A 13457-nucleotide genomic window follows, 5' to 3' on the forward strand; every position below is an offset into this window, starting at 1 on the left:
TGCTAAAACAAATAAAGTTGGGGATCCATTCCTAACTCCGGACTTTATATTAATGGGTGCTGAAAGTGTACCATTAACTTACTTTACTAATCCATCCATTATATAAAATACCTATCCATTATTCACAGTTTTTCCAAACTGTAATTTATCATGGATAATTTTTATATATTTATGACTTACACAATCAAAAGCTTTTCCCAAGTCTAAGCCTAGTATGCAAAGAGGAAGCTTCCTTTCCTGACAGAAGAAGGAATCCTTCACTAGAGCTATCTGTTCCTGCATCCAGATGTGGCACAGGTTTGTTCTTTTACTAATTCATGAATCGTAGATTGTCGTAAAAAATAATGCTTTTGATAATATCTTAGTAACTAATCCAAGTAATGTTGAAGGTCTCCAGTTTTTAAAATAACTTTTTTTTTTGCCTCTTTTGAACAATAAAGAAATTGCTCCAGTCTGCAAAGACGATGGAGTCGTTCCCTTATAGTAAAGGACTCATCGTACACTTGCAATAGAGTCTTTATGTTGGTCCCAAAAGGTGAAATAATACTCTTTTGGGAGTCTGTCTTATCCTGGTGCTTTTTTATTTTCCATGCTATGCATGACTGTAGTTAATTCCTCCGTAGTTATTTCTATTTAATATTGTTTTCTGATTCTCTTAATTTGGGTCTTAGTTTATTAAGAAAAAAATAATCTCGTGACTATTTAAATCTTTATCCTCATGTAATCTTGCATAGAAGAAATTAACTCCTCCATGAATTTTTGGGGTCAGTCTCCTCATTTTCTTCTGTCGCTTATATCTGTTTTGACTGGGACATTTTTCATTTTCCTCAGATTGTTTCTCTTTGCGCCTCTTCTTTTGTTAAGTGCAACCATTACTTACATTTTTAGTTTTACTGTATCTTCTACAACTGGAAAACTAAACTGTAAGATCTTATCATTTCTCTTCAGTTTAGCTTTTCTGTTTAACCATTCTTGCTTATTTGTGCCATTTTCTTCCCCTCGCTCATAAAAAATGTTTTTATCCTGTGTTGGACATCTTCCCACTGCTCCCCCACTGATTCGTAGAGTGGCTGGAGGGTCATCTACTGCTGTAATCAAACTTTATATTTAGTAACAGTGTGCTAGTTTGTTGATAAGGATGTATTTAATTTCCATGGACCTGATGTAAAATTAGGTAACCCTTGTAAGGTCACTGTGCATGATAATTTATTATGGTCAGAAAAAGGCCATTTGCACCACTTAATGGTGTAACTCCACTGGTTACAAATACATAATATGAGAAAAATTTCTCCTACTGGACCAAGTACAGCCAGGATTATCTGGGTTCATTATCTTGAGTGTTAACTTGCTGCTTTCTATGATTTTCTAAGTAAATGAGAGCTTGCATCTACACAAGTTATAGACCTTGTAAAAGTAGATCTGTCAGTTTTGAAACTTCAAACGGAAGGAGACCAAACCATCTTTGAAGACCATCACACTGACACTGCTGTCAGACAGAGAAGCAAAAGCTGTAACTGTCATCATGTATATGGAGCAGGTGAGAACTGAAGTTCTTGCTGCTTCCTATTGTCTGGTTCATGATCAGATTTTGAATTAAGATATATGAAAACAGAAACTTGGCATTTTTTAAAAACTAAATTGGCATAAAAATGATTTAACATCCCATGTCAACCATTAAAAAAGATTATTGTTCTCCTGACCGAAAAACTACAACAGCTGAAGATGTTCTGCCGCCATCTATCGGTGAATAATTGCAGCTGCAGCTGCCAACCACATAATATAATCTGAATCTAAACAGACATTTAACTCTGATTTGATATCATACAAAAAAAACTACAATAATAATCTGAACTACTCACTTTTTTTATTCGAGTGTATCTGTGGAAGAGCTTTTCATTGACTGCAGAAAGACATTTTAACAAGACAGGACTTCGAAAATTGTATAAAACGAATCTGATTTAGTTCAGGAATTCCTTAAACTTTACCTGTGTGAAGTTGCCTTCCCCCTCATACCCCATCCTCAATAACACCTTATGAAAATAGTCTCAATCGTTTGTGCTGAAAAAGATCTTTTGTATTGCTTTAACTTTTGAGATATTAAAGATTCTTAATGTGCCCAAGTTAGTTTATTTATTGTATATAATTCTGTTGAAAAGCGATGTCTGACTCTGGTTAAATTTAAATTTTACTACTTTTTTCAGATTCAAGTCATTTCTGTGACCTTTGTGAGTTTCTTTCATTGACCGAAGGGTAACAAAGATTTTGTCCACGTCTGTATTTGTTATATTGTTGACTGGTAGGGAGGGCTTCAGACTGTAGGCAAAGCAACTCAGACATGGTAAAAGCTGTTCTGGCTGCTCTGTTCTGTTCGTTACGAGTGTATTGCTCAAGGAAATGCAGTCTGTCCTTTCTACTGTCTGTCTGCTCTTCTAATCTGTGTTCAAACGCTTTCACGAAGAAACCAAAACTCTATAAAGGGTTTCCATCAAAGATGGACACAAACCTTTTTTTGTTTGTTTGTTTTTAAGCTCGCTAGACATAATAGATTTTTTGATATGACAAACTTAAAACCAAATCTGTCACCTGATAAAATAACTATTGTTTTGGGTTTTTTTCCCCCTCTAGAGCTGACGGAGACAAGTATAGCACCAATATATCTTTATTTTCACAAAGAACATAAAAACGATTGAATTACAATTATATCAGTACAAATTAGGACATCTGCAAATTACAAAACAAATTCCAGCTGTATTTATTTTCCCCTTGATGCTACATACATACATATAAAAATGTATGTGTGTGTGTGTGTTACACAGTCATTTCAGTCAATTTCTTCATATCCAGAATGGCAACAATCCAACATTTTGAGCTTCTGTTGAAACCATTGAAAAAATTCCTCCAGCTTGACAGACATTTTCAATGTTGGACTCTGAACATCATAAAACATCTGAGCAGTGAAGCGGTCTGCTCCTGCATTGGCTGCAACCATCTCATCAACTTTAGCTAGCAACACTTCAACTTGCTGCCTGTTTGCTTTCTGCGAGTTGTTAAACACACAGTATCTCTGACCACACATTTTGACCAGTTTGGATAAAGACTCTTGGGTCTCGATCAAGTCACCAATCGACTGGTCTCCCAACTGATCTCCATATGTGAAGAGGATCATTGTGTAATTTACAGAATTCTTGCCAAAGATCCTGGGCAGCATCTCAAACAGTATAATGTTGGCCTCAGAGAATCGGCCAATTCGGACCACAATGACAAAGGCATGTGGGCCCGGATTGGCCTCTTGCACTGCTTTCACTATCTCGTTATACAGCTGTTTGGGAGCCAGAACCTTCTGAGAAAACCCTGGAGTGTCGACCACTGTGACATTTCGACCCCCCACTCGGGCTGATTTAGATGCACAGTCTTTAGTGACTGCTGCAAAGCCACCACCTGACGTGAAGCGATCTGATCCTACAATGGTGTTTCCTGATGCACTTTTCCCATCCCCTGGAAGACCGAGCAAGATGATCGTTCTCTCTACCACCTGGACATCTAATGGAATGAAAAAGAAAAGTTTAAAGTGAACATGCATGTGCTTTGTCACATCATTATTGGAGTCACGATGATGATCATTACTTACGAGAGTCAAGGTGTCCTGATTTCAGCAGAAGTTGTCTGACTTGCTCTTGTCCTCCATTTTCATTGTTGAACAGATGTATTCCTGCAAACCTATCGACAAGCTGTACCAGATGACCGTTTGGTTCTTTATAGATGAAATCTTCCAGTTTGTCATGAAGGTAATCACCGCATGTGAAGAGCATGTAGCTGTTCTTCATCTCCTCTTCACCGATAATTCTCAGAGTTTTTTTCTACAGCAACTTTCTGCTCACCTGTGAATCGATCAATTTTAACCACCACCAGGAACAAGCGTGAACTGTCTTCTTTGCACAGACTGTGACAGAGAGTTTCTATCTGCTTCACTGCTTCCACTGGATCTAGAATACCAGGAGTGTCAATCACTTCGATTGTTTTGCCAAAAACTTGTCCTGATTTCCTAGAGATCTCAGTGGTGATGGAGTTAAAGGATCTTTCAGACTTAAAAGCTTTTCCCCCTAAAATTGTATTTCCGGAAGCACTTTTGCCCACTCCAGTATTCCCCAGAAGTACTATGGTGAGAGATGGAGCCATGATCTGCGGGACAAAAGAAAGATGAGAAAAAAATCTTGAAGACTGGTACAAACTTAGGTCAGAGAAATGTTGCTGCCATCAAACTCAAAATATTTTCCATGAAACTCGAAAATATCACAGATTTTAACGTCTGACAAGTGTAAAAATGAGGAAGACAATTCAGGTTTCTGAGATTTGTGAATAAAATCAAAGCAAACTTTATTTGTAAAGCGCATACAAAAGAAACAAATTGCTTTATATAATATAAACATTAAAATAGTGGACTGTGTGTAAATGAATGAGAACAGTACGACTGGACCTACAGTTTGCTGCCACCACGCAGAGGTGTTATGGAGTGGAATGTTTTAAAGTAATGCAGGAATCACCCACTCTGGTCCTTAAGGGCCCATGTCCTGTAGGTATTGGATATTTCCTTATGGCAACACCTGATTCTAATAAAACAGATTTCCAACAGCTTGTTGTTGAGCTCTGAACAAGTCTATGAATTGTAGCATCCCCGATAAGATTGTCTCTCAAACTGATGGTTCACAACCTTTATTGAGCAGCCATGTCTGTAAACACACCGTAAGAGCAACAAAAGTAAATAAAATACAATTAGCACCCTTATTTGTATGTTTTTTTTTTTTACCTTATTTGTTACAACTTGTGAATTTTCTTTCCTTAAATCCACTTTAATAATCTATTCTGAGTTCTATTACCATTTATATCTTTTAAACATTTTAACTTTTTTTTTTTTTTAAATTCGTTTTATATCAAAATCACCCACATGTTGCAACTGTATTTAAATTTACATTGCTAAAACAGCTGATTTAGTAAAACTGTACTTCCTGACTAAGCATGGTCTTCGTCAAATAGCGTGAGCACCATCTAGTTGCCAAAAACTGTTCAACTTTACACAAATCACAACACGATAAACTTCAGTAAAATGTAACAAAATTACATCCACATAACAAAACAGAAATACTGACCTTGTTCCCTCATCAACCAGGAGCTAAGAGACCGTAAGTAGCTTTTCTTTATGTATTCATTTGAACGATTTTCCTTTGTAACCGCGCGGGACCTTCTCTTCCGCTGCACACCTTCTAAACAATTTCAATTTACTACACCTGAACGTCCCGAATCCTTTCAAAATAAAAGCTTTAGCTGTATCAATAATACAACAGAACATAAACACGAACTGATTTGTACAATAAAGCGAGTATTGGCAAGGTCATTTACATGAATGATCCATTCATTTGAATCAGTTTCTTGCTGCAAGAGACAGTCTCCCTTGGGAGACAGTTTCTTGCTGCAAGAGACAGTCTCCCTTGGGAGACAGTTTCTTGCTGCAAGAGACAGTCTCCCTTGGGAGACAGTTTCTTGCTGCAAGAGACAGTCTCCCTTGGGAGACAGTTTCTTGCTGCAAGAGACAGTCTCCCTTGGGAGACAGTTTCTTGCTGCAAGAGACAGTCTCCCTTGGGAGACAGTTTCTTGCTGCAAGAGACAGTCTCCCTTGGGAGACAGTTTCTTGCTGCAAGAGACAGTCTCCCTTGGGAGACAGTTTCTTGCTGCAAGAGACAGTCTCCCTTGGGAGACAGTTTCTTGCTGCAAGAGACTGTCTCCCTTGGGAGACAGTTTCTTGCTGCAAGAGACAGTCTCCCTTGGGAGACAGTTTCTTGCTGCAAGAGACTGTCTCCCTTGGGAGACAGTTTCTTGCTGCAAGAGACTGTCTCCCTTGGGAGACAGTTTCTTGCTGCAAGAGACAGTCTCCCTTGGGAGACAGTTTCTTGCTGCAAGAGACAGTCTCCCTTGGGAGACAGTTTCTTGCTGCAAGAGACAGTCTCCCTTGGGAGACAGTTTCTTGCTGCAAGAGACAGTCTCCCTTGGGAGACAGTTTCTTGCTGCAAGAGACAGTCTCCCTTGGGAGACAGTTTCTTGCTGCAAGAGACAGTCTCCCTTGGGAGACAGTTTCTTGCTGCAAGAGACAGTCTCCCTTGGGAGACAGTTTCTTGCTGCAAGAGACAGTCTCCCTCAAGTGCCACAGTCCTCCAAATGTTAGGTGTTTCCCTGCTGCAACACACCTGATTCAAATCAATTGCTAATTAGCAGACTTGTGAAGAGTTTGATGTCAAGCGCTGCACAAGTCTGCTAATTAGGTCTGATGTGTGCCAGGTGTGTTGTAGAAGAGAAACTCCTAACATTTGCAGGACTGTGGCACTCAAGGACCGGAGTTCCCAACCCTGCCATAGGGGTTACTGTCAGAGATAAGTCCCTTGGCACGAAACCCGTCCTCATGAGTCACCAATGGTGACCCTCATGTAATGGAATATGGATTTGTCATTTTTGACTTGCTCAAAAAATTCTGAGCACAAAACTGATGAAAAACAGATTAACCGTCCAGCTCCACAGTTGTTCTTGTTGTTTTAATGAAAATCTGACTTGGTTCCTCACCGTATGCTCGACAAACCCCTGCATTAGAAAACATAGTAAACACCTTGAGAGGTCATTTTACCAACATAATCTCCCACTGTCATCAGAAACCAATTTGCAAATGGCTTCTGTTTAAAATTGGGGGTTGAAGAAACCACACTTTCTTGCATGAGGGAGAAAACTTGCTTTTAGATTCATCTGATTATTTGATTAGTGATGAAAAATGATAGGAGATAAATTATTTTCATCTTAGCGCTTGGAAAAGCTGTTTTTAAAACTGTTTTTCATAACCTAATTTTTCACAGTTTTCATATATTAGATTTACATTAGATTATAAATATATATAGTAAAGCAAACTTGTATCCATCTCCATATTGATTAAAATAGCTGCATTTATGTTTTAGATTTGTGATGCCATCAATTGAGCAAAAGTCAGGTTCTCCTTCAGCATCCTCTCTGTGCTACACCTCTACAGGCAGACAGATTCCAGGAGGACAGCAGCCAGTTCCCTGAAGCCGACTGAACACCACGGTGGAGGCTTACACCCAGCTGAACAAAAGCTGAAAACTGAACTGGCCTTCATCTATAGCAATGATGAGTTTAAGAGTTGCACTGGTGCTGTGGCTCTAGACCAGGGAACAATCTTCAAGACACCTCCTCAGAGAGTGTAGGAGATCATCATCACAACTCCGATGACTACAGTTAAATCTGAGAGTTGCTTCTCAACACTGAAGAGAATCCAGACCTTCCTCAGGAAAACAATGGATCAGGATTGTCTGAATGCACTGGCTTTACTCTCTATGGAGAAGAAACGTATAAAAAACATTCCTGATTTTAACCAGAGTCAGCCAGAAATGTGTTTCTCTGAAGGACAGGAGGGCAGAATTTCCATACAAAACGTAAAACACAAAGTTCCTGTTATGTTCATTTGGGTAAATAAATAAACTGATGTGATACTTTAGTATATTATGCTTGCTTTTTTATACATGTCCGTTTATCGCCCGCCCTGCACAAACCGCTAAAGATGAACGGATTCATTGGGAATCCAGGTGGGATTTGTTCTATGGTATCTTTTGTTTTATTTTCTATTCAGGAAGTGGACTGATATGACTAAATCCAACTTGTCTTGTCATAAGTGAAAAAAGTTAGGGGAGAATAATGGCAGACAGCCAGGGAAGCGGTAAGAGTTTTGCTTTTCTGCAAAAACAGCTGCATCATTTCTCTTGTTTCTGTGTTTAGTGTTGTTAAATTCTCTAATCTTTTTACACAAACCTCTGTTTCTTCATTCTTTCACTTTCAGTTCAACACTGAAGACGAGAACAGCCACTGATCCGTTTCTTGTTTAAAAAAAAAAAAAGAAAGAAAAAACAAACGCATAGCTGTGATCACAGTTATAGATGCCTGAAATGGTTTTCCATATTAATTAAGTTAAGATTGTTGGATGATGTAGTAACAAAAAAGGATTAAAGCAGATGAGTATGACTGAGATGAACATTGTGTGCTTCCTGGCATGCCTTTTCGGAAGGCTCAAAAAATCAATGTCCGAACAGTCAAAACCCAACGGGCCGTGTACTCCTGACAACAATTCGGTGAAATAAATCCTCTCCAGTGAAGTTAACCCACGGAACTGACGCATGCGCACCTTTTCATCTCAATCATACTCATCTGGTTTGATCGTTTTTGTTACTACATCCTCCAACAATCTTAACATTCATAATCCACATCGTTCTGGTTTCCTTTGGGCTGTTTTTGGAGAAGTTCTTTGTAAAGATCTATTGGCAGCATTTTGATCTGGAGTATGTAAGTCTGCCTGGAATCAGTCTGGATTAAATAGGGCTGAGCTGCATTTGTGGAACAAATTGAGGCTTGATTTGGAGATGGCTTTCAGTCAGACTTTCTTTTTTAGAGACTAATAAGTCATTTGTTTGGTAATGGTCAGTGGCGTTATAGAGTTTATATTGAGAACGTTACAAACTCACACTTTAAAATAACCATGGTTCTTTGTGTCTGTTCAAATTTATAAATTTATAACTAGAATACAACAACAAACTGTAATGCAAGTATGTTAACTTCAGTCAAACAATTATTTTAATACGGAGAAGTCCAAGTCCAATTTAAAGTAATTTATATCAACATAATCTTCATCTTTTTTTGCAACTCTCCTTCATGATAAAAGTAACATGTATTGAAAACATTTATGGTGGAAGAGAATACGTATCTTACAAGATCAACATTTGATCATTTATAGAATAAGACCACAACATGTAGATTGTTTTGTTTTCTTTTTGTTTAGGCATTGATGCTTCAATATGAACTAAAAATCTTGTAATCTGTGTTTTTACTGTTAACAGCAGCACCGAGTCAACGAAGACAAAGCATACATCAACCTCCAGGTACAAAACTATTTATTATCATCAGCCAAAAGATTTTGGATCAAACACATCTGTTACTTAATATTTTCAGGGAAATAATTTATGAGATGTCTCACCACTGTATAGCGCTGGAACAATATCATTTAAGGAACTTTTTACATGTTCTGATCCAACAATATTGACCTCACTCCATGTCCTCGAGGGCCAGTGTCCTGAAAGTTTTATAAGTTCTCTGCTGTAACACACATGACTCAGATGAATGGCAGACCTCTGAAGAATTTGAGGTCCCTTGTATGGACTTAAACATGGATACTAGAAGGAGAAGCTGGACGTTTTCAGAAACTTATGATCAGGAAGTGAAAGGGCAACATGGTGGCGTATTGGAGTTTGCATGTTCTCGCCAGATTCGTGGCTTCTCTGGGGGTACTCTGGCTTCCTCAGCAATACATGCATGTTAAGTTCATTACTATGGTTAATTAATCACTTATCCCATGTAAATCACTTTGGATAAAATGGTCTGCCACATGACTGTAGAACAGAATGGAAGGACAACAGCTGATGGTGTGCAGTTTGATGAAGAAGCCATTTTTCAATAAGCAGGTTTGATACAACTGCAGGATGCCATAAACTGTGCTGCAGCTGGTTTTCTTGTTCATGAAAGGCTTCTGGAAACATTGAGCTCCTCCTCTCTACCCACACTCAGCTGAAAGCGTAAGCAGAACAGGAAACTGCATCAATTCAACATGAATGTTTTGTGCTACGTAATTTAAGGTCTTCAGTCCTGCAGGTTTTGAATATGTCCCTGCATATCCCTGTTATGTGATATGCAGACGAACAAGTTGGAAATCACTGAACTACTTCTCTAAACTCCAAGTGGGATATACTGGAAATAAATTTCTACCAAGAAGAAAACTTTGGGAGTTGTTATGAATGTGCAGCATAGAGCACATTCATGTCTGTACCCCTTGTTGTCCTGAATCTCTCTGTGATCTCTTCATATCAACAGCTGCAGAGTTAGCAGAAATGGCAGGTGTTTAGTAAAGTTTTCAATCTTCTTCATCCTTTATTCATGTGTCAGAATTCAGGCTGGTTCTTGTTGGGAAGACTGGAGCAGGGAAAAGTTCCAGTGGGAACACCATCCTGGGAAGAAATGCCTTCATTGCAGACATCAGTCAGTGTTCAGGTAACATCAGAAACTGGTATTTTTCAGATTTATCGAACAGCTGGACATTAAAATGTGAATCTGTCTGAGAAACAGATCCAAATAGATGTGATGCAGTTTTCTGAAGAAATGTCTGCTTCTTGTGAAGCTGTGTTGCACACTGAACAGTGTGTGTTCTCTCCACAGTCACCAGACACTGCAGTAAACGGGAAGAAACAGTGTTTGGCAGGGAAGTGACCATCGTTGACACCCCCGGCTTCTTTGACACATCATTATCTAAGCATGATGTACAGAGGGAGATATCTGTATGTATCAACATGTCAGCCCCAGGTCCCCATGCCATCTTACTGGTCATCAAGGTGGGACGATTCACCAGTGAGGAGCAAAATGCTGTGAGGCAGGTGGAGGAGATCTTTGGAGATGATGCCTGGAGGTACACCATCATCATCTTCACCCATGATAATCAAAATGAGGCAGACATCAATATGCAGCTGCAGGAACCTGGACCAAAGCTGCAGGAGGTCCTCAGGAAGGTGGAAAACCGATACCATCTTCTGAACATCAGCAAGACCAACAATCGCAGTCAGGTGCTGGAGCTGCTGGAAAAGGTGGAGAAGATGGTGCATGCCAATGAAGGACAGTGTTATACCAACTATACCTACTTACAGGTGGTGGAAATGTTGGATAAGAGAGAGTCCCAACTTAGAGAGTTTTACCAAAAGAAGCTGGAGGAGGAAATCGACACCATTAAGTCAAAGTATGAGAAGAAACTTCTGGAGGCTCAGCGGGAGAAACAGCAGGTGGAGAAACGACTGCAGTCTGAGGTGGACGAATTAAAGCGTTACTATAAAGCTTTAGAGAGTGGAGTCCGTCTGGTTGTGGAGCAGACTACAAAAACTGACTCCATGGATGACATAGTCAAGTTCCACGAGACCCTTAAACTGGAACTGACTTCATAAAGTTCAGCAGGAAAACAAGTCTGATTAAATGTCAGTGTTCAGCAGAAGTTCTGGTCTTTCAGCAGAAAAGTGGATCTGAAGACATTTTGTGGCAGAAACATGAAACATCAGTACAGCAGGATCAAATACACACAGCCTCAGTTATATGCAATCAAACAGAGACAGCAGGACACATTCCTGTATTACTGACACAATCAAATACTGAAGAATAAAAAGTTAAGAAATAAGAAATGATCATGTGCTGCGTTTCATTTAGAAGATACAGTAATAAGCCTTTTACTACAACATTTACAGGCTGCTTTACCTACGAATCTGGATCCACATTAGTATGTAGACCAAACAGACCGACAGATCATGCCTTTTCCGTAGCTGTCCACACCAAACTGTCTGACCAAGATAAACCAGCAACACCTGCCAGGCTACTTTTTATGGATTACATTTTAGGATTTTACACCATCCTCCCCTGCAGACTGTTTCAGAACATGTCAAACCTCGCCATCATAACATCTGCTTATGGACACGAGACTTTCCGTTTTTACTCACTGTACACACAAGCCTGCACATCGTCCTACAATCCCAACGTCATTGGTCAGCTGTGATGGAGCTGCTGGTCAGCTGTGATGCAGATGTGCGACATCTGCATCACAGCTGACCAGAAAACTAATGTGAAGGAAAAGGTCTTTGTGGAGTAACTGTGTCATTTGTAGAAACTGAAAATGATTTAGAGGAAAATGCAGGAAACAAAACAATTTGATGGATGAAACGAGTTTAAATCAGACTGATCAAAGCTAGAAGCAGATTGGAACAATGGAACAAGATTTTCAGTAGTTAAAGCTGGGGTATCTCATGTGTTTATTACACCCCTTATATGCTTAAAAATAAACGTTGATCTTAATAAAATAAACTGCAATGATAAGCTGTGACTGCTCTTTTTTTCTTCATTTCTTTTTACACTATTAGGACGTCAGATGACACATGTCACATGACACAAAGTTAGTGACGTGGCTGCTGGCAACGCAGACGGGTATGATGGGAACCAGTGTTACATCTGGAACAACTCCAATATATTGTACAAAAACAAGACTTTATCATTTCAGACATGGTTTAGCTACGGTAATACTGAAGTTCATCAGCTATTAAATAATAAAGGTTTTCTTTACAGCTACGGAGAATTTTTTACTTGATACAAAGTTTTTGTCACCCCAAAGGAATTTAGCATTGTATTTGTTGCGATTCCATCTGGTCTGCTCATTTTGTTTAAAGCTGACTTTTCTTCTATCCAGCCTCTGAGTCCTCCTGACCCCAAACAGACCACCATTGGTGACCTTTGATTCTCAACACAACCAAAGGCCTCCAATTCCAAGATCTGTTCTTTATTCCAAGACAATCTGGTTTCATCCCCATCTTGTCTTGTCTCGCCTATGGAAGCTACTCACGACAGCTGTCTGGCGGAAAATGGTTAACGGAAAAGAAATAAACAGAAAATAAACTTGATACCTTATCAAATATCTGCATGTTAGTCGTCACCATAATTAATTTAGCTGCGTCAATAGTGAAAACAAGCTAGTAGCAAAAAATCAACACATTTCTGCATAGTTTCTATTTAATGTATTTAATAGATATGAAGTGATTAAAATACATACAAAATTTTGAATTGAACAATTTCATCAATAAATTTTGATTATTAATCTACATTTGACAATTTATTATAAGGCAAGGCAAGTTTATTTATGATGCACTGTTCAACTTGAGGTTTATTCAAAGTGCTTTACAGAGACATTAAAACAAAAAAGAAGCATCATTTACTATTAAAAAGGTAAAGGAAGAGAAAAGAACATCAGATAAAAATAATATTTTAAATTTGATCAAGTTTAAAAATATAAGATTTCAAAATCAGCTGAGAGATATAATAGATTATAAATCAAAATATATAAATGAATAAAATAAAATACCGTAAGTTAATGATATATGTAAGAAATATTGTTGAATTTTTTATTTTCACAAATTATTTTAAACATATTTTCATTGAATGTAAACATCTTAACAATAAACTTGTGCTTCTTTGAAACAAAACGTGTAGTTTTCATTATTTATTGCTTATTATGCTGTTATGTTACTGGCCTGATCAAGGTGTGCTAAACATGGAACCTAAACTAAAATGTGTATTGGGGGTATTGATAATATAAAAGAAATAAAAACCAGAGAACCACTGTCCTGCTTACGTTTATGTTCAAATGTATAAATAAATATGTCTGTCTATATAAACTGTTTACATGTGACAGGATGAAAAGAACTGGTTTATGTCTTGTCAACACCTGATTGGTTTGGCAGTAGCGATGCATCACCGTGGCTATACAATCTTTCTGTATTGTTTAATGC

At 38.4% G+C, this 13457-nt stretch overlaps 1 protein-coding gene across 1 annotated transcript; it reads left to right on the forward strand.

Annotated features, from left to right (window-relative positions):
• Positions 1-7743: 7743 nt before the first annotated feature.
• LOC306760275 (GTPase IMAP family member 4-like) lies at positions 7744-11573 on the forward strand (the record flags this gene model as incomplete). Its single annotated transcript, XM_079246075.1, has 4 exons — positions 7744-7765; positions 8937-8978; positions 10036-10140; positions 10306-11573. 4 exons carry the CDS (start codon positions 7744-7746, stop codon positions 11076-11078), a joined length of 942 nt encoding a protein of 313 aa, XP_079102201.1. The 3' UTR covers positions 11079-11573.
• Between the last annotated feature and the right edge of the window lie 1884 nt (positions 11574-13457).

This window comes from Telmatherina bonti (assembly GCF_933228915.1).
Source record: "Telmatherina bonti genome assembly, chromosome: 9".
In the NCBI taxonomy this organism is placed as follows: domain Eukaryota; kingdom Metazoa; phylum Chordata; class Actinopteri; order Atheriniformes; family Telmatherinidae; genus Telmatherina; species Telmatherina bonti.